The sequence below is a fragment of the Uloborus diversus genome, chromosome 1, assembly GCF_026930045.1.
Source record: "Uloborus diversus isolate 005 chromosome 1, Udiv.v.3.1, whole genome shotgun sequence".
Lineage (NCBI taxonomy): Eukaryota > Metazoa > Arthropoda > Arachnida > Araneae > Uloboridae > Uloborus > Uloborus diversus.
The window spans coordinates 61914282-61936572 of NC_072731.1; the positions used below are offsets into that span (position 1 = coordinate 61914282).

At 33.4% G+C, this 22291-nt stretch overlaps 1 protein-coding gene across 1 annotated transcript in view; it reads right to left on the reverse strand.

The window, feature by feature from the left end:
• Positions 1-6171, reverse strand: part of LOC129234611 (uncharacterized) — a 56030-nt gene extending 49859 nt beyond the window's left edge. The window contains exon 1 of the mRNA XM_054868641.1: positions 6031-6171. Within this exon, the coding sequence (XP_054724616.1) occupies positions 6031-6168 (138 nt within the window). The 5' untranslated portion in view covers positions 6169-6171. The remainder of the gene's footprint in view (positions 1-6030) is intronic.
• Positions 6172-22291: the final 16120 nt, after the last annotated feature.

Below are 22291 nucleotides of genomic sequence, written 5' to 3' on the forward strand. Positions count from 1 at the left end.
TGGCAAACAAAAGTGGTTAAGTAATTTTTGCTGCTCAGAAGGCGCCAATTTATTCCATTTCTTTTTACAAAAACTCTACTAACTTTGTTCTAAATTCACAGCATTGCTGCTACCAAAAAACTTTTATCCTCCTCAATTAATTTTAGTTTTCCTTCTTCTTACTTGTCATGAATGTCATTTTGTTTGTAAATAAAAAACAGAATAGGCGTTTTTTCTATTAAAATCTTAAAAATGTTGCTGTTATCGGTCATCAGTCCTGTGTACCTTTTAGACTAGCAAGATTTCAAATAAATTTGGTTTAGTTTGATAATTATTTGGTGCAGTGGCATAGCGAGAGATTTTTTATTGGGGGAGGGGGGTTCATAATTTTGTTGCTTCACAAGCGCATTTATTTTTGCGCTGAGAAATTAAAATTTTTTGATGATTAAAGAAATGAAAAAATAAAAAAAAATATTCACGCGTGTCCCTCTTTCCCCACACAACAAGCAACCTAAACAAAAAAAAAAAAAAAAAAAAAAAAATGCACAATGAATAAAAGAATGAAACAATAACTTGATGGTAGCTCTCAAAATATCTTAAGTTCTTTTTATTGGTACCAAGAAGTGAAAAATCTGGTAATAAGCTTCGTTAAACAAAAAGCAGCGGGGACTTAATGTTCCTTTACAGACAACAACTGAGCAACACAAGCTTCCTAATTTTCGATAATCTCGGCAACGAATTTAACTAATATTATTTATGCATAACACTGCAATGAATATTTATATCTCATTAACAAAAATTTTATTTCACTGTTAGAAGGGAAAAATTCGACGTACTTTCAAAAATGAGAGAATAGCATATACATGAAGAAACCCAATTCGTTCAATGAGTCTTTCCCTTTTCCTCCAGCATGGTTTTGTCAGTCAACATTTAGCTTAGCTTGAAACTATCCATTGGAAATATTTCTTTTAATTACAATACCCAACAAGATTTTTTTTTGTCTGCACACTGGTTTTAATTAGTCAATTCCTAAAGATTTTGGGTCGAAAAAAACGAATACGTAAATGAGTTTTTTTCATTAACTCTTGTTTTCACGATACACAAAAGCCTACACAGGAAAAAATGCACATCAACCATCCATTGACTTGAAGGTAAATTAAAAAAAAGAAAGAAAAAAAATAATGCTGTGCACTAAATGTAATTAAATAGGTTCTGTTTTGCTTTTTCTTTTTTCAGAAAACGGCGGTTGCTTTGAGCTTATTGATGTAAACGTTTTATTTTCGATAGCTTTTTGTACGTCAAAGAAGGATCATATTTTGTAATATTCCAGCAATATTTGACCAGCATTAACTTAGCTCAATGAACCTGATATCTGCGATTCATTGAAGGTGAATCCATTCCCCATGCTCACCACTCACAGCTCAGTAGTTATTAGGCAAAATATTCTGGAGGAGTGAAGAAAAAAAGGTTTCAAAGACTTGTATTGCCTCAATCGTAACAGAATCTCTGTAAAACTTCTGTTTTTTTTTTTTTTTAAAGACAGTTTTTGAATATACAAAAACAGCTGTTAAGGAAAAAATGTGAATCTTATAGCCGAAACTTCACTACAGTATAATTGCGAACCCATAAATGTGGTGAAAATTTCGAAGTAATACGTAAAGTAGTTTTATAGGAAAAAGAACACGAGTTTTTAGAAAATCGAGTTTGAGAGAAAAATTTGTATGTAGATTTAAAAAAAAAAAGTAAATTGATTTACTCTTAATCTACATAGAAGCATGAATTCGGTGTTTCTTGAAAACTCTTAATTTGAATAGTTTAAATACATAAAAATTGAAAAATCGCTTAAAAAAAAGATTTTAATGTACCAACTTCACTTAAAACGTTGAAATTCTGTTTTCCATTACCCCAACTGATCCTACGTACAATGGTTTCGATTTTAAGTTTGCTCCCTTTTCTCTTATATGTTCGAATTGACCGATTTAATTAATCATTTACTAAATATAAAATGCCATTTTTGTAGTAAAAAAAAAGTTTCTATCAAGACGATGCCAAGTTTCTTGTCTCATGATATTACAATCCAGCTGTTAAATTTTTAAAATAATATTGCAAGTCATCTCAGTTGAGACAATGCTACTTCATTTAAGCTGAACATTAAAAACGAAAAAGATGCAAAACTAAATAGAGTTAAAATTTTAATTACAACAAAAGTGTTATCAATGGAAAAGAAGGTAAAAAAAAAGAAACTTAACTGACAACTACTGCATCTTAAAAGCAGTTAATGACTTTCCATAAATTAAATCAAAACGAAAGGAGAAAAAAAATATTTCTCTTTTGGAGAGCTTCCAGTCAAAGACATAACATTATCAAAACTTGGAAAGAAAAAAGGAAGACTAGCATCATAGTACCCCCCCCCCCCACACACACACACTTAAAAAATGAAATTTTTTTAAAAGAAGTAATAGAAATTAAAATCTCTTCCGCGTTTTATTTTAAAGTACATTGAAAAATACTTTTCAAACTAAGTCTTTTTAAACATCGAACCATCAATGTCCTAGTTTTATTGTTCTTTTCCTTAACCCCCCCTCCTCTTGTCCCCTGTCACGCTGTTTTTCATATGCATAATATTATAAAATATTTGTGATGCCACACTTCTTGTAATCCCTCTCTTGCCACAAATTGCCGCAATTTTACGCCCCTTCCCCTACTATCTCAAAGCGTGACACCGCTTGTGGATGGCCCCTTTTTGAATTCAAATGCTTTTCTTTTTCTTTATATTTTCATTCTAAAGTAGCAGCGTCAACTTTTGTGACTTCATTTTGCTTTCATTTCATAATTTATTTGGGACTAGACGCGCTTACCAGCGTTGCACGGTCTACTTCGAAAATAGAAATTGTGTCAAGTGACGTACTGTGTTCAACAATCAAACTTGAATAAAAGAAAAAAAAATAAAAATTTCCGTCAACATATAGAAATGAGCAATTTTATGAATATTGGATTTTTTTTTAATTCTAAAATTCAGTCGATTAGATTGTAATGGACGTCAACTTTTCGTTTCATAAATATTCTGGGAAAAAAATCCCCTTAAGTGAGATTTTCCCATCCATCCCCTAAACCATTGAGACTAAGAAAAATTTCTACAGTACGTTGTTGAGTTATGTCGATTTAAAAATGGTTCCAAAAGTTGTGCTCTAGTAGAATAGAGACAGAGGAAGAAAACGCCGAAATCCTAACGCCCGAACCATGTGATACACAGCGGTTTGTGACGCAGGAGGGAGGGCGTCAAATTTGTTAAATAAAGTGTGACATTTATGAACAGCTCTTAATTAAAGTAATAATACAGTTTTCAAATATAATCCACTAAATCGTTTTTTTTCCTTGGACGCCATTGTGCTTTTTTTTCAAATTCCCGATGGTGTAGATGAAATATATAAAATAGAAAACTACAGAAGCAAAACGATGAAATCCGCATAGGAAAATATTTAAAAAATGTTTAAAAAACGCAATATAGAACTGCCCAACGGAAGTTTAGCCCCTTCTCCTTAAAAAAAAGTAGTGGAATCTAATGCTGTATTCAGAAGTAATTGACATAATTTTCATCAATACAGCATTTTTATTAGCAGTAGTAAAATCTGTTATACTATTCATCCAATTAAAAGTTGAATAGTTGTTAATAAATTAAAAGTTCATATCAACATAAAAGCAAAAACTAGGGGAGGTCGGGGTAATAAAAGACAGGTAATAAGGGATGCAGTCAAAAACACACACACACACACAAAAAAGACAACTTTAAATAATGTAATACCCGTAGTAGAAAATTAAAAAGTCATTTGGTTCGCCTGTATATTTACAAATAATGGACGATGAATTTCTCGCCAATTGGCTATGTTCCTTCGCTTTCCCATTCCACGTCATAATAACTTCGTAATTTAGTCGTCCATCTTATGATAATTTTGCTCCGGAAAATGTTCTTAAAATTGGAGTAGAAAAAGAACAAAATGGAATTTTCAAAAAATCGCTTCGAGGCGCACACCCCCATGCTACAAAGTAACTTTGTGCCAAATTTCATGAAAATCGACCGAACGGTCTCGGCGCTATGCGCGTCACAGAGATCCAGACAAAGAGACTTTCAGCTTTATTGTTAGAAAAGATAAAGTATACATGAAATGTATACATGAAATTCATCACCCGCTTAATCATTACAGCCGAGTACTGCAGTTTCGTGCTTATTAGCACTCATCATCCCGGCATAGGAAGTGACTGAGCTGGAGGTGGAAAACCTCTTAACGAAGCCAAGAGAGTTCAAACAAACTGGTAGCTAATATAGAATTAGTATTGGCACTACAGGCAGCAACAAAGAGTTAACTCCATTTTTTGATTGTTGGGAAATCTCCTGGAGTTAACTCTATGTTGCCTCAAGCGAATGAAGCAGCTAACTCATTCTAGCGAATAACTCGAGAACTATCAGTCGGAGATCTTTGTTGAACCAAACGAACTTGAGAACTATCAGCCGGAGATAACTCCTTGTTGAACCAAACTACCAAAAAATGGAGTTAACTCTTCGTTCCTGCAAACCCTTCAGTTAGCAATAATGATGCAACAATTAATAAATTTATTAGGTTGTCGGTCGAGAATTAGTATATTTTCATACTGCTTATTCCCATTTTTTATACAACAATATTTATTTTTTGATAATGCTTAGTATTTTTTAAAGAGTTTTTATGCGGCTTCTAGTTTTTACGAATTTAGGGATGTCAACATTAATAGGCAATGTACGATATAGTTGTCATTTTTGCTCAAACAGTACAAATTATGTCAGACACCTCTTAATTTTGTAATATATTTTAATATTTACCACCAATTCATCATATTTTTTCACTAATTACCTCTTGAGTATAATCAAATATCAATGGTTTTTAAATAAGTAATATATGAGGGGTAAAAATATTTAGTTTTGGAAGAGGAAGGAGGTGCTCTAGCTTCAAATCATTACAAGCAAAAATATGATTTAAGATCGCGTTGAAAGGCAACAAAAATAATTCCTTTAAACTTATGTTTTAACATTTTCTATAGCTCATATTGTGTATTCTGTTGCTGCCATTTTGAAAATAATCTTAGTAACGAAGAAAACTAAAACTTCTATCCTTTTTTTTTCCACTTTTTTTGAGCACAACAGTCAACAGTGTTAAATTTTCTTTCTCATAGTTAGTTTAAGTTATTCTATGTCCACACTTACATTTGTTTTAATAATGAAAACAATTAATATAAATAAAAGTAAATTTCTACTTAGCAAACCAACTTTTTTAAAAATAGTTTTTATAATTTCTTTTTACTAAATAATTACAATTAATAAAATTATGTATATATATATATATATATATATATATATATATATATATTTATATATATATATATATATATATATATATATATATATATATAAAGACAGAATTACAATATTGAGTAGCAAAACATAAATTAAATTAGTAAACGAATTAATATTTAAAGAAACTGTAACATCAAGTGCCATCTACAACTGTAAAAAAATGTATTTGAGCTTGAGTAGATGAAAAAGAAAGTATTTTAATAACGATTGAAAATTTGAACAAGATATATGAATAGATGTACAGGGAGAATGTCTAATTAATAGTAGGAACTAAAAAAAAAGTTACTTTTCTCTTAAAATTTCACACAGAATAACAGATTTAGAGTCATCGCTCCATTTCCTTTTTTCTTCACTTGTAATTTTTCTTTAAATTTAGAACAGTTTTGAAAGGAGTGTAACTAAGTTGTGAAAACATTTCACAAATTACCTATCTACAAACTATCGATATTTAATGGCACACAAATATATGTAGAAACAATACAAAAATTCATTCAATTTAGAATTAATTTTTTAGTAGTAATAAAAATTGATTTTAAAATAGAATCAAAGGTGTCGGACATAATTTGTACTATTTTCATTTGCGGGATCATTGCGACGATTTTCCACCAGTTTTTCGCAACCTTAAAACGCGTTCGTAAATTTTAATTTCAAAACGAAAAAACACTGACCTCCCTCTCATCCACTCCTTCATCTAGAGGCAACAGGTGGTGCTCCTCGGCTCCACAAATGGTCACGGATGCGAGTGCGGTGAACATAAGCAGTGCAGCGGTCAGCCAGCACTTGAGTCCGTCTTGCCTGCTGCCCATGCCTCCGCGTGTCGAGATGTGTTCGAAAGGAATAGTTTAGCCGGCAGATTTTGGATCCCGAATTACGCGACCAATGAGGGGGATGAGCGAACGCATGCGCCTGCTCGGAAAGAAGGATAGTATCTCAGTGGCGTAGTATCAGCATAGAAAAGAGTATTTTCTTTTTCTAATATCTAAACGCAAAAGTGTAGGAGAAACCTAAAACGTAGGAGTGAATTTGGGCTAAATGTTATTGAATAACTTCAGATTTTCCGTTATTGTGAAGGTTAGAATGTAAAAGGTAAGAATAGTAAATAAAGTGACAAAGGAAGAGAGAAAATGCTTTTGAACCAATACTCTACAAAAATAGCCTAAATTTCAGCTTTTTTCACTTTTTGATTCTGTAAGAAATATTTATTTAAACTAATGGGAAAAAAACACAATAAATAGTCAATAAAAATATATTCTCATTCTAAAGTTATTGTATAACATTATTTAGTTTTCTTCGTTGGCAATTATTCAAAAGCAAAAAAAAAGTAATGAGAATAGTTGGAATGAAGAAAATGTGACTAAAAATTCAAAAATTTGCCCTAATTTCAAATAAATGTCATTTCATTTTTGCATTTTATATGATCATCAAAACATCAAACTCTGATTCAATCGGTATAAGCAAAATGATTTTTGAGGACATCATCTAGGCTGTAGGAGGACCTCTAAAATTCTTGTAGAAATGTCATTTTCTAATCATTATTTTAGTTTTATTTAATCCAATCATATATTTTAGAAAAATGGACTAAGGGGCAGTTGGAAATATTAATGCCAGGGCTTAGTCCAATGGTCGAACATCCGATTTAGGTTGACCTACCCTCATCGAGTTTCCTCATTAGTTATGTATAGAAATGTAGATAAAAATATAAAAACACGATTTAATAGGGTTGTCTAAGCAAAAGTGGTCCAGTCATAAGGTTTTCACGATTTTGTTTCAATAACTGAGTAATTCTTCAGATTTTCTGCGGGTATCTTCAAATTTGCAGGAATCTCCAAATTTTCGGCAGGTTTTGTAAATTAGAAAGACATTGGAGCGACAGCTCTTCGTTCCTGAAAATAGTGGTCGTTAATGGAATTTGGGAGAATGAGGGTCGTTTTTAAAGATGCAAAAGACAATAATAGCAGTAAGAGATTCATACATGTTCTGCTTACCTGCTTGCTGTAAGGAAGGTTATGGGTCATTCTTCAAAAAGTAGCTTTTCCGTCACACGCCTTTTACAGTAAAAACTTTAAGAAACAATTCTTTTAACAATGATTTTTAATTTCACGAAAACTATATCTATTTAAACCAGTCATCAATTTTTTAATAATATTAAAATTAATTTTTTAATAATTAATAATTTTTATTTCAATATATTTTTGGTTCATAACATGTGAATTCTCACCTCTGTGGCATGTGACACACCGTGTGGGACTGTTTATGTTGCTTAATAACTTGTTTGATTAAAAGCATAATCTTATTTATTTATTATTCCTTTCACAAGTGTCTCAAATACCAATTGTTTAAGTATATTTAATTTTGTAATATTGTGTTTTAGTTCGCTTTGGTATGACAAACAGTCATGTCACACAATAAATTCTCACCCCCGTTACCAAACAAAAATGCCATTCCTCATTACCACGTGGCAGTAATGACATCAAATTTTATTTTCCATGTTACAAAGGAGCCCTTTATTTATTTTCAGCCGTAGTTGAAGTTGTGAGATTTTCGTCGAAAAACAAGAAGATAGATTTTGCTTTAAAAACTTAGTGTGGTTATGCTAACTTCTCATCTCCGTGAACTTGAATTTCAGGGATGTAAATAAATGTAAAAAAAAGAAGTGAACATGTTTTCATATACTTAACATGTGCAGGGCCATTCCACCGTCACGTGCGGGACAATCGGACTCCATTTTTGTTCCAAAAATTTGTTATAAAGCTTAATATTTTTAACAAACTAGAGATATCACTTTTTCTTATCTTTACCTTTAGCACAAACGTCAGACGTAGTTATATTTTTATTACATATTTTTGTTGCTTGAAAAAAAAAAAAAAAAAAAAAGAAAGAAAAAATTGCAAGCGTCACGTGCGGGACATCTAAAGTCAACCTCTTATCGTTTGTTACAGGATTTAGTTGATATTTTTGCTCTAATAAAGATGTGATGACAGAACAAACTAAAGGTATTAAAAGTCAAGGCTCCAATGTAAATGAAACCCATATAATTTCCTAAGAAATGATGATTTAAACTGTTGTAAAAAATATGATGTATAGCGTCACGTGTGGGACATTTACAAATTTTATGCAAGGGCATATTTTTTGAATGTCAGAAACTGAGTCAATGCACAAAATAGAGTATTTGCTAAATACTTTATTCAAAAAAAGTATTTTAATGAACCGTATTTATAAATTAATAAGCTACTATAAAGAACTATTTTGAACATGAAATGGAACACATTCTGAAGATTAGCTCTAGTAATTTCACCGACATTTATACAAAACTTCACACAACAGTATAGCATTTTCTGACGAAGTTTACGTCATAAGTTTATCATTATTGTTGAGAAAGGATCCTTTTTTATTTTCGTAGTGTACAACATGGTAGAACAATTTCTGGCTGTAACAGTGCATCTGTTCAGGAATTTTTCATAGTAGAACAGCCTCCTTTCTGTAAGCCTTCTGTAAGCCTTGCATCACAGCACACCGTTTTCGTGGTAACTGAAGCAATATGCTCTAATTGTTTAGTGTATAGCATTGCTAAAAGACTGTTTTTAGCAGTATAGGGCGGTACAGAAGAATTCGTGTAACTCGTAGATGGCTTCTGACTGTGAGGATTCTGAAGTTAAAACAGAACTTAGTTTTTTTTTCAACTTCGTCCTTTCCCACTCATAAGTACTTTTATTTTCATCCTCTGTCATGTTGTCTTTCGTCCTCCTTCTTATTTGATTAATACTTTTATTTTCTTCCTTCTGAAAAATTTTGTTTTTCTAACGCTGCTTTTTTTCTTATCTTTTTCATTCTCTTTGCACTAGTAGATTTAAATCCTTCCATCTCGGTCAAACAAGTAAAAAACTTTGTTAATATTTGAATATTTAGTTCTAACTTCGTAAAAATAATGATAAAGCCATATTTTGAAGAAAAATTCCATTAGAATAATGAAAACAATTCCTCGAAATCCCCGCACAGCTTTAAGTTTGCTATGCGTTGGACGCTTTTCCTGTAATCGAGGGATTAAAAATCTTTCGTTTTTGCAATATATTTTTCTGATTGGATATTTTTCTGCAATCTGTCGGGGAAATTTTACAGATTTTTTTTTTGTTTAAGACTGATGGTTCAACATGTGCGTCACTTGACATACCTTTTATTTTCAAGACAGACCGTGCAAAGCTGCTAGACGGAGTTAGTAAATAGTAAAATTATCGTCTGCCTTCTACAGAAACAACTATTAAGTAGTGAAAAAAAAGAAAGAGGAATGAAAAGGGAAAACTCAATACAAAAACTATATTTGTTATACAAGAAGTCCGTACGTAGAAAATATGAAAATGGTTTTCTTTTGTTACTATTATATTCATGCAGCGTTACATGTATTTCTAATAAACATGTATTTGTGATTTGTTTTAAAAATAACCAATTTTTAAAACAAATAACTATTGAAATACTTCGAGTATTCCTTTATGAAGTTTTCAAGATTAAAAATATGTTCATCATGAACGGTTGATTAGTGCATAAAAATAGTCGTACTTATGTAAAAAAAAAAAAAAAACGACTTCCTACTCCAGAATAATATATTTTAGAATCTTTAACTATGCGGGAAAAAAGTTTCAATCACGATTTTTAAGTTGTAACTGTTTATCTTACGCTTGTTTGTATAACGCGTCACGTGCGGGACAGTTTTGTTTTCAGAATTTTCTCCAAATAAAATTTATTTAAAGTTCTAAAACTGTCATAACATAAAAGTACATCAATAATTAGCATTAGAAATAATAAGCACACAAAATAAATGACTTTCCTTTTTATTCAAACTAAAAATATTCATCTTTTGCTTCACGTGCAGGACACAAAAATGTTTTTGTGTGTGTTAGTATAGTTATTAGAACATATCTTGGATCTTAACATTTAATAATAAGAAAACAATAAAGTTTAGACTTACCTATAAACTTGACTTTAAAAAATTCAATCGATTTTTTTAATGCGAATCTCAGCTTCAAATTTGACGCTGAAAGGCAGCATGCTTGCTCGCAACTGGACTCTTATGTTTAGAATAATGTGTTGCTATTCCAGAAAAAAGAAACTTTGATATCTTACTCAAAACATTAAATTTAACATTTTAACTTTTCAATAACACCAAAATTTCTCATAAATAAAGAGTTTTAAAATTTACCATCAAGATACCTGTTTTCATGGAATGGCCCTGCACATTGTAGCAATGAAGAAAGAAAAATTTTCCCTGAAAAATGTATCTATTAGGCCAATATTAATGAAAAATTCCTCCCCTCCGTGAAAGACCTTATCAATGTCATTATTTCTGAGGTGAAAATGAATGATGGAGGGGAAATACACTCTATAACAAAAAAAAAAAAAAAAAAAAAAAAAAATCGACGCACCAAAAAGGAGTGATCTGATTGAGACGAAAATTGGTGAATAGGAAGACAATGCACAGAATAAAAAATGATTCAACTCTCAGAACAATTGAATTATTTATGTCAGAGTTAAAGCAACAAGTTCAATAAGGTACTGACCCGCCTGTAGCCTGGATACAAAGTGAAGCACGGCGTGGCAAAACACCGATAAAGCTCCCGGAGGGTGTCCTGAGGTATTTCCGACCGAATTCGCTCCAATTGTCGGACGAGGTTATCAACATTCCTTGCCAAATGCAATCGCCATCCCATCATACCCCAGACATGCTCGATGGGAGAGAGATCTGGCGATCTGACTTGCCACGGAAGAGTTTGAGAAGCTTACAGACAGTTCATAGCAACACGGGCCGTATGTTATCTGGCCTTGTCCTGCTGAAAACCAGCCGAGAGTACTGCAAAAGGAACAGCAGCAAAACAGGTCTTAGGATGTCGTCGACGTACCACTGTGCAGTAAGTGTACCTCTAATTACGACCAAAGGGGTCCAGTTATCAAAGGAAATGCCACCTCAGACCATAATGCCTTGTTGAGGGCCAGTGTGGCGTGCAAAAGTGAAATCAGGATCCCCCCTCTGCCCTGGGTGTTTCCAAACGCGTCTTCGATGATCATCATGACACAGTTGGAAGCGGGATTCGTCGTGAAGACTATACGTCCATAGTCGACCCCGTTCCAACCTGATCGAGCCATGCACCACTGTAATCTGGCTCGGCAGTTTGTGTAGGCGTCAGTGGCAGGTGGCGTAACGGTCGGCGCGAGCGTAGATTTCGTTGTCTCAACCGTCTGTAAATGATCATGATAGACACTAGCATTTGGGTTGAACGTCTGATGGTTCATAAAGATGAAGAAAGTGCTGTGACAGCTGATCGCACAATCACTCTGTCATCACGATCTATTGTGACCCTAGGTCGTCCGCTACAATCCTGACGCTGAACTCTGCCATTTTCCGCCCATCGTTGCCAGCATCTTCGAATCGCCGCATCGCTTCGACTCAAATGACGAGCGATTCTTCGATTGGACCAACCGGCCTCTTTCAATTCAATGATATGACCTCTTTTAAACTCTGACAGTTTCTCGTAATGAGCACGAACCATGCGGAGAGGCATTTTTAAAATGTTGAAAGGTAATCTGAATCGTAATCAAACCGAAAGTTGTAACAACTAGTAAAAAACTGCTCTTTATATGCATCTGCTGGATGCGCAGTTTCGATGCGCTGGAGATCAAACTATTCATTCATTGGACACCAAATTTTAATCATTTGCATATCTGATCAAAATATTCATGTATACAAAATTTCAAAGCAATCGGATGATTGCTTCTTGGTGCGTCGATTTTTTGTTATGGAGTATACATCAATAATAGGCATTCAACCAAAATTATAAATTGCCAGTATATCCTCAAATTTACTAAATAGTATTTTTTTAACATACATTTAAAACTTCTAATTAAGCCGCACTTTAATTAAGAGAGTTTAATATTATATTCCCATTATTCATTAAAATACCTGATTGTTTGCACCATTTAACAAATTTACTACTTTGCTATTAAATTGGTTTCGATTTTTAAATATTAAAAGTTCATTTATTTATTTTTTTATTTTAGTGAACAAGGCAGTTTTTAAATTTTTTTTATTTATGAGTAAAATAATTGGAACTTAGCTGGGCTATTGTTTATGGTTACTTCTAAAAAAATATTTGCGTTCAAAAGCTGCGTTTTCTGGAGAATGATCCGTATAATAAGAATACAAAAAGATAAACCTAAATTCTTCTTTCCTAAAATATGTTTCTTACGTTATTTTTCCATTTAGGAACTGATTCGTTTTAAAGGGTGAGAAGAATTGGCCTACTTCAGATTCGTTTTCTAAACCAACTTCTGTTTCTAGGTCAGATTTTAGCCGCAAAAATTAATTATCAACGTCATAATCATTAATGTGGGATTTGACTATCTATTTATCCATTGAGAAGAGATAAAATTGAGAGAGTGAAGACTTTCATTCGCGAAACAAAGATCCCAAGTCACGTGATAAATTTTAAAGCAAAGTATTGGAAGAAATTAGGTTTCTTTCGCTAGTTTCACGCAAAACATGTCAACCATTCATCGTTGTGGAGTCACATGACCTGGCGTCTTTGCCTCAGCTTTTGCTAAGCCAATGATCGGACTTGCTCCCTCCAGTTACTAATTCCTGCTCCAAGTGTTCGTCAAGATCATATTAGCTAAAAATAGATTTTGACCACTAAAATGACTTAGGAAATGCCCCCGTTTTATCCGTAAGCAATAACTAAATTTTCAGCATTTGAAAAATTACTTGTCCTTATCAACCTGCCACAATGACGGACGCGCGTCTAACCTGCCACAGGAATATAAGTGTCACCTTTCTTCTCAAGGGTGTGAGAAGCTACGTATTAAAAAAAAAAAGAAAAAAAAAAAAGCTATTTAACATCGAAATACATTCTTTTGAACGCATTACATAAACGTTCTTTGTTTTGTTACGTTTTTAACATATACGTTCTTTGATGGAGATAAGGAATTGATTGATTGTCTCAGTAAGTTCTAAGGATTTTGTTTTTCACTAAAAAAGCTGCAATCGAATTTATTTTTGGTGTACAAGTAAATGGTTTATTGATGTGTTTTATCGCGTTTTCATTATTTTTCTTCCGTTTGATAACAGTTAAAAAGTAATAAAAATCTAATGGAAAAACTTAAAATTACCTTCGAAGAGTGTTATGTAACAAATATCTACTCTTAATTTACTGGATGATTTATTTATTCTCTTTTACTTACGATTCTTTTCATATAATTTGTTCATCTGGAAAAGTTGCAATCAGTCATAGTTGACTGTAAATCCCTCAGAACAATTAGTTTCTAACACGTTCCTGCATTTATATATCTCAAAAAACACTTTAATTTTTAAAATGTCCCTAATAAAAGTCAAATAACGATGAGAACTTCATGGTATATATCACCTAGCAATATTGCAAAATAAATTTATGTTCTATAATACTGTCTATTCTCGATATGTCCCACGGGACCAAATAAAATCTTCGAGTGACCGGTAGTTCGAGTAATCGAATGTTTTATTCCACAGCTTTCTCAATATTTTTTTTTTCAGAAATACTACGTAATACATAGACTATAACACATATAGTTTGGATAAAATTAATCATTTGTGGTAGATAAAAATATATTTAGAGAAATGTTTTTGAGATACTTAAAAAAAAAAAAAAAATTCAGAACTTACACGCATCTTAAAACGTTAGTAAATTTGTAAACACAGTTCCGACTGATCCACGTTTTCGGTATTTTGCAGGATACTGCTGTAAAATTATTTGCAAAATTCTCCCTCAGGAAAAGATTTCATTCGTCGGTCACTTTAGTTTCATTCAGGGTTGCCAGACGTCCCGGATTTCAAGGGACAGTCCCGTATTTTGAAAAATTGTCCTGCGTCCCGGGGAACTTCCATACGGGACGGCTAAAGTCCCGTATTCTGGCTAATAAAAATATTTTACGAAAAGAGACATTATTTTAAGGGAAAAAATAAAGTAGTAAAACACAAAGTGATATAAAGAGCAATAAAAAAATCATGTGGCAACAAACGCAAAAATTCTTTTCGTTTTGGAGGCAGGAGCCGAATGATTGCTTCCTCCTTGCTCGCTGACTAATGTTGGAAATGTATCTCTGTGCAAGCGTCGTCAGTCGCAATGAAAACGATTTTTATACTTTGATCGGCGACATTTTGTAATGTTTAATGCTTTGTTACGATTGAATTTTTCAGATTTATCATGAAGTGACGTTCTACGTCGGAAAGCACCCCTTAAAAATACACCAGGTCCAGTAATTGCCCAAAACCTCAAAAATATCCCCCCCCCCCCGCTTTCACTCCTAGAAGCTTGTCCCGTATTTACTGTTCTTAAATCTGGCAACCCTGGTTTCATTATCATTGCTGTTTTTGAAATCACAGCTTTTAAAGCAGTTTTAAGCATTGTTTCTTTCGAAGGCAATTTATGTCGTCAAAACACAATTACCTGAATCCTCCAAAAATAAAGGTTACTTTTTTTTCTAATTTTTATCAAAATTTATGGTCTTTCAAAGATTAGCAGGCAATTAAATTTTATGCCGTTAGCCAAAGCAAAAAATGGCCCTTTCCGCTACTTTTCACTCAATTTTACAACTGTTCGCAGTAAGGAGCACTGTTTTAAATAAATAAATTCTCCTCACACAAGCTTATAAGCAAAGCAAAAGGGGAAGATTTTTTTTTCGGTTTCCTTTTTATGTATAAAATGGAAACTAAACTTTTGTAAAAACTTCGACTTAAAAGGAGAACGTTCTAGATATAGAGACAACATTTGTATTGAAAACACTAAGTTATTTTGGGACCGAATGAAAACTTCGAGAGAAAGGAACATTCGAGTTATAAGACTTCGAGTTATCGATAGTTGACTTTTTTTTGACGCACTAGAGCTCAGCGTAGTTGTTTTTTAAATATATATATATATATATATATATATATATATATGAAGTGGCGTCACTACTGGGGGGGGGGGGCGATCCGCCCCGAGTTTTACCCGTCTGAGGGGTGACACCCAAAGTGGAATTACAAGTTTCTGAAAAATCTGAAACTAAAATGAATTTTTGATTCTACAAATTTGAAAACTTCGCGGGGGTAAACCCCCCGGTGCCCCCTTCTCTTCAACCCCACAACATGGGTTGAATATTATAATCAAGATTAGGCTCATAATGTCAGAACTTACGACTGAAAGTTTTATAATTTCATGCTTATATAGAATTTTTTGACTTTTCTTTCATTTTGCGTTTGTGAGGGGGGGGGGGGTGTCACCACAAATTGCCACTCAGGGTGTCACCCATCCTAGGTACGCCACTGATAAATGTAATTTGCTTTAAAATAAATGATTCTGTTTCCGAACGACTTCTCAATATTACTCATATGATTTCGATGCAAAACATACATTTCGCAAGTGAGAAATCATTTCGGGATGCAACGTTACTTTATAAACCAAAGGACAGACTTATTTACATTATATTCCATTCAGTTTCATGAAACCAAATCTAATCAAATACGTTCGTAAACAAAACGTATGTAAATTTTCATTTTATGTTTTATAAGCTGTCTAAATATGGCATTTTCAAGGGTAATAAAATAACAAGGGTAATAAAGTGTCATCCAGTGTGGGTATTATCCGATAAGATTTTCACAGGATCTGATAAATTATATGAATACATTTAATAGCTCTGTTATTACTTTTTCCCTAATCCTCTTTGAAAAAATTTTTGCCCGATATGTAAGACAGCTGCATAAAAGAACATAAAGATCGCAATTTTGTCTCTCTTTGACACGCTTGCGATATTTTACGTTTTATATGTGTTAGAAGTCGTCTATTTAAAATGTCGCAGGTGTGAGGGGCCTCAATCAGGAGGTCCAAAAGTGTTTATGAAGCTAAGTTTTACTTTAGAAATAATTGAATTCCTTTATTCCGAGAAATCACAGGAATAACCAACGTTTTGTAGCATAAATATATAGCTTACTGCATATACGTATTTGGGGGTTCCAAGGAACCCCCTTTTCAGTGTAAAAGTGTGAGCTTTTGGATATAAAACCAAACTTACTGGATGTCTTTATATTGAAAAGCTCACAATTTTGCATTAAAATGGAGATAGCTCGAAACCTCGAAATACGTGTGTGCAGTAAGCAAGGACGGGTCCAGAAATTTCTCAAGGAGGGGGTGATTGATTTTTTTTACTTGTCTCTAAACCTCTTACTGCGTATCTGATTTACACATGCTTGGGGGGGGGGGGGGGGGGTTGCAACACAATTTTTATGTGAAACAACAAAAATTTAGAGATTTAGTCAAAGAGGAGGAGAAGAGGTTCCGGACCCATTTTCCGCTTCCAAAGGCATTTTAAAATTGCGTTTTTATAACTTCAATGTCATAATAACTCCAAGATAATGTTTCGAAACCTCCTTACCTTAGCATTATCGAATATCGTCTAAACTTGCGTTTTTTGCGGAACCTCAATTTCAAAAAATTAAACTGAAAACTCATCCTTTCCCCTAAACCTTCGTGAATCTACAATCGCTACTTAATGACTGAAATTTTTAAATATGTCTGGGGGAAGGCCTGAAAACTTCTCCTCCTCAAATTATCACAAAAGATATCCTGAAATTGCCTTTTTGAAACTTATGTTTCGAAAGTCGCCGCGGGAGAGAGTTTCGAACGTCATACGTTGCCGTATCATCAAAGATGTCCTCATCAAGATGGCCCACACTTGCGTTTTTAGCGCATCAATTCTTAAACATTGACGGTGCAGAGTCCTTCAAGGGAGGGGTGATCACTCCCACCGCCCCTCCCTAGCATCCGTCTTTTAGCAGTAAGCTGTATACAAGGACGGATTCGAGGGAGGGACGATGGGGGCGATCGCCCCCTCCTTGAGCCAAGATGTAGGAACTTTCTCTCAGCATATTTTCGATAGTGAAGTTCCAAACCGTAAAACGATCTTCAATAATGTTGCGAATAAGAGGGATCTGCCTTTGAATTTTTGCAAAATTGTAGTCTTGAAAACGCAATTGTAGCACATCTCTCAACACTATAGGAAAAAGGATCGGAACTTTGTTTATGAATTTTTTCGAAGCTCCAAAAACTGAATTTTTGACGATCTTCGATGGGTATTTGGGCTCTCCCCTGGAAAGTTTTTTCATTTGGAGTCCAAAAGGAAAAGCAATTATAGGACACCATTAAGGACGTTAAGGACGGGGTTCAGTACAGCTCCCTGGAATTTTTTAGAAACAATAAAGGTCAAAAATAAATAAATAAATAAATAAGTAAATAAAAAAATAAATAAATAAAAATAAAAAAATAAATAAATAAAAATAAAAAAATTAAAAATTAATTTGAATTTTGACATCTGGAACTCAAATTATGTTTTTCGCAATCACGAGTGTGTGCGTGTATGTGTATTTGTGTATGTGTGTGTATGTATGTGTGTGTATGTGTGTGTATGTGTGTGTATGTATGCGTGTGTATGTGTGTGTATGTGTGTGTATGTATGCGTGTGTGTGTAGGATTTGGACGCAACCTAGAGACCCTGTTTTCGCTAGAGGAGCAGCATCGTGAGGCCGGTCGACGGTGGTGCTGCAGAGGGAGGCTGGGTGAAAATAAAATCATAGGAATTCAAAACAGTCAAATGAGAACAATAAGCAATTTGATTGCTCAAAAAAAAAAAAAAAGAGACTAATTTGAGATAGTTTTCAAGGAAGGGAAGTATCTGAAATCAATCTCCCCCTCCTTGAATATTTTCAGGATCCGTCTTTGACTATATACTTGTGCTACAAAACGTTGGTTATTCCTGTTATGTCTCACTTGGTTAATTTTATCAGTTATTATAACACTGTGCACTAGTTTTTCATCCACCAATTTAAAGAACTTGTTTCCAAAACTAAACACTGGGGGCTTCCGGTCCGGCTAACCACCTAACCAGAAAAATTGTGTTTCGACCTCAGGGTCGCTAAAATTGAGCTGGGCACAGTTGGCCTTAGCCCCCATTAGCTGTTGACAATAACTATCAAAAACAAAAGGATTAGTTTCTGACAAATTCAAGTTTATGCAATGAAAAATTGTCAAAAAGTTATCATTTTGCAAATATTTAAAATAAACAATTGTTATATTAGTTATAAACTTTTTTTTATTAAAAAAAAAGAAGGGAAAAAAACACTCATCGTCTTTGGTAGGAAGTTTAGAAAAATCTTGCCAAAACTCATCTGTAAGCTTTTTGTTTGCTTTCGGTTTATCTTTTCCTTGAACGTAGTTTGGCACAGCTTTTATTTTGAAACGAATTTCTGTAACTCTAAAATATCTGCATGGAATCTTTGTAGTACATTTTGCTAAGCATCAATAGATACGTTGAAGCACCGTTTATACGTTTTCAAGGGATTGTGTGAAAAAAGCGTATAAATGAAAAAAAAAAAACGTATAATAGTCATACGTAAATGTGTATTGGACTCTGCAGGGACCAATTTACAAAACGTTTAAATGATAAAAAACGTATAAAGAGAAACGTATAAACGATTTTTTCGCTATGTGCATATTTATCTTGTTTTTCCATGATTAATAAGCAATACTGCTTCAATAAAATCTTTAGCTAAAGTATTTTCTCCCAATATTTTAAGCATTTTAAGGGAGAAACAACTTGAAACTTTAATGTTGTTAGATTCCTGGCTGTTGTGCCGTGGTCTGAGTGCTGTTTCCCCAAACGTTTCGACCGCATCTGCGGCGGTCATCTTATCTTCAGTGTTTACGGGGTCGAAGCTTCCTGGGAAGCGAATTCCCAGCAACTGATGCCGATTTGGAAGTGTTGTCACTATTTATCTGGGACGAGCTAGCTTTCCCTTCCCCTAGCCCCCCTCCCACAAAAATAGAGACAACACGTCGAAATCTGCATCAGTTGCTAGGAAGTTGCTTTCCTGGAAGCTTCGACCAAGTAAACCCTGAAGATGACCACCGCAGATGCGGTCGAAACGTTTGTGGAACCAACACTCAGACCACGGCAAAACAACATTAATGACACCGGCCGTGAAAGTCTTCATTCTTAAAATTTGTAACTTTGTTTATTCACATCGAAATATTTCTTTAATTTTAAGTATAAACATTAACCGTCATTTTTAATACTTTATTTTTACTTTTTTCAAGCACAAGAACCTTTTTCGCTTCAACTATCTGTGTTTTGAATTAAGCAAAATATATTCAACAAAGTTTCAATTTCAAATTTTTGTACTTTCCAATCAAAGTGGGTGGATTTTATTCCACAAAAGAGATTATTCCAGACTGATTTAGTGCTTCCTTACGCAAAAAAGAAATATTTTGCAGTCTAGACAGCTTTGTTAGGAGACTGGAAAAGTGGAATGACCATGTCTTTACAGTAATGTCGTTATATAAGGGGAGGAAGTAAAGTGAGTAGCAGAATTAAAAGTTTAATCCGAGAATTTTATTTAAAATTCGTTGGCTGTGACCCCAGAAAACATCTCCAGCTTCCTTTTCTGTGAGTAGGCGCTTAGTTTTTAGGTAATTTTCAATATAGTTAAAAAAAATATTTGCATTTTGACATCTTGAATTCAAATTATGTTTTTCGCAATCACGGGTGTGTGTGTGTGTGTGCATGTAGGCGTTTGTGTTTGTGTCTGTGTGCAGGCATGTCCCCCGCTTTCCTCTGCAGCACCACCGTCGTGTTCTTTCCCCGTATAGTAAAAAATTATTACGTCATTTGGTTCACTTGTATATTTACTAATAATGGCTGATGAATTTCTCGCCAATTTGCTATGTTCATTTCCTGGCCCATGCTATGGTAATTTGTTCGTTCATGTTATTGTAATTTACTGGTCCATGTTTTGATAATTTGTTCGATAATAATCTTCTTAAAATTGGAATAGAAAATGAACAAAATCAATTTTTTCGAAAAATCGCTTTGAGGTGCATACCTTCATGGTACAAATTAATTTTGTGCCAAATTTCATGAAAACAGGCTGAATGGTCTAGGAGCTATGCGCGTCACAGAGATCCAGACATCGAAGCATCCAGAGATCCAGACTTTCATCTTTATTATTAGTAAAGAAGAACACACTGTCTTTATGTTTTTGAGTGAGAGACAAAAGTTTGGTAATTTTTTCAAGAAATATTGCTAGACAGCCAAGAAAGCTTTTTTGTATAGTATCGTGTACCATTTAGTGCACATCATGAAAGTTAATTTAAGGAACAAGCAATTAAAAAAAGATTGTAAAACCCAAATTCTTAATAAATATTGTCACCTAATGCTTTTCTTAGTTTAATAACTACGATATAGTTTAATAACTACGATATGTTTTAGGCTTGCAATTTCAGGATCGCATTCACTAGCCCTATGAGCTGAGAGTACTCAGAATGAGCTGCAGAAGAATTCGGGGGGGGGGGGGGAGAAGAAATGTAAAATTTCACATAAATTAGATTTACAAACAGTACATTTATGGAAAAATTGATTAGAAAACTTTTTAATCTGTTTATTTATAGGTATAATTACGGTTGTCAGAAATGTATACCCAAAACAAGCTGTTTATTATCTTGTCGCAATAAACCACATTATTTCAGCTTTTTTTGGCAGCTTCATATCCAAATTCCTGATTGTCAAACATTACTTCATTGACGAATTACTTTCCGCTAGCCGTTTCAACTATTCCAAATAAAGTGTAAAATATTTCAATTTTACACATAGTTGAAAAATTTATATTTTATATTAGAATTTAAAATATTAAAATGTAGTATAATTAAAGCATAAAATCTTTATATTTTATTTTAACTATGTTGCATTGAGCGCGACATTTTGTTTCGGGGACAGCAAACGTAATTAAATATTTTTTAAAAGTAGATCCTATCTCAGGATATATTGATGAAAGAGTCATTTCCATGTCAAGACACCTACGGGTCCCGCTAGACCATCTCCGATTTGGATAACATTTTATAGCGCTGTAGAGATGCCTTTGAAACCTAACCTATGCAAATTTTCAGCTTCTTAGATTCAAAATCCTGAAAATCTATTATCTTCGAAAAATATGATCCAAAAATGACGGTTTATCTTTTTGTGCAAAATTTAGTTTAAGACTAAGTTTACAGAAAATTTTATCACACTCGAAGGTCCAAAATTTTAGGCTTTTTAAAGTACGTTTGGCCGTTAATATATTCAAGTATTTTTGTTAGTTTTTTGCTCGTAAGATTTTGTGTAGCATGCACGTGAACATGTTAAAAAGCGCGATGGGGAACATTTTCCTGAACTTTAAGTTGCCATAAAATCTTAACAAAATTTGCCAATAGCTCATGCTTCGTGATTCCATTGAAAACATACTTGTTTTTAATGGGTTACAGTTGCATAGCTTAAATATATATTTTCTAAAAGATTTGTCATCCAAAGTGACTATCAAAACCGTTCAAGTGAAAAATAGCCTATTTTCAAAGTGCTATAGCTCAAGTTTGTCACCTCGCATCTTCTTTTCGTTGATACCATTAGAAGAGAGCAGATTTTTTCCTTTCAAAATAAGTTTTTTCATAGAGGGTTTTCCTTCGTTTAAGGAAAAAAAATTGAGCCCAAAATTCTGTCTGTCGTAAACAAATTGCCATGTTTAAGAGGAGGTTGCGGAAATTTTTATCCTACTGAAAGCCTGAAATTTAAGGGGTTTAAAGTACTTTTAGTTGTCAATACTTTCTGGTGTTTTTATGAATTTGAGTTCTTTAACTTTTGTGTAGCACGCATGTAAAGACGCAAGAAAAACGCAGTGGAAAAACTTTCTCCTGGACTTTAGAATGTCATTAATTCTAAACAAAAATGATTCAAAAGCTTGTACTCTGTAATACTATTGTGTCATATACATGTTTTTAATTGGTTGCAGTTGCAGAGTATAAATATTGATTTATTAAAAGATATTGGCACCCAAAATGGCAATTAAATATTAAAAAT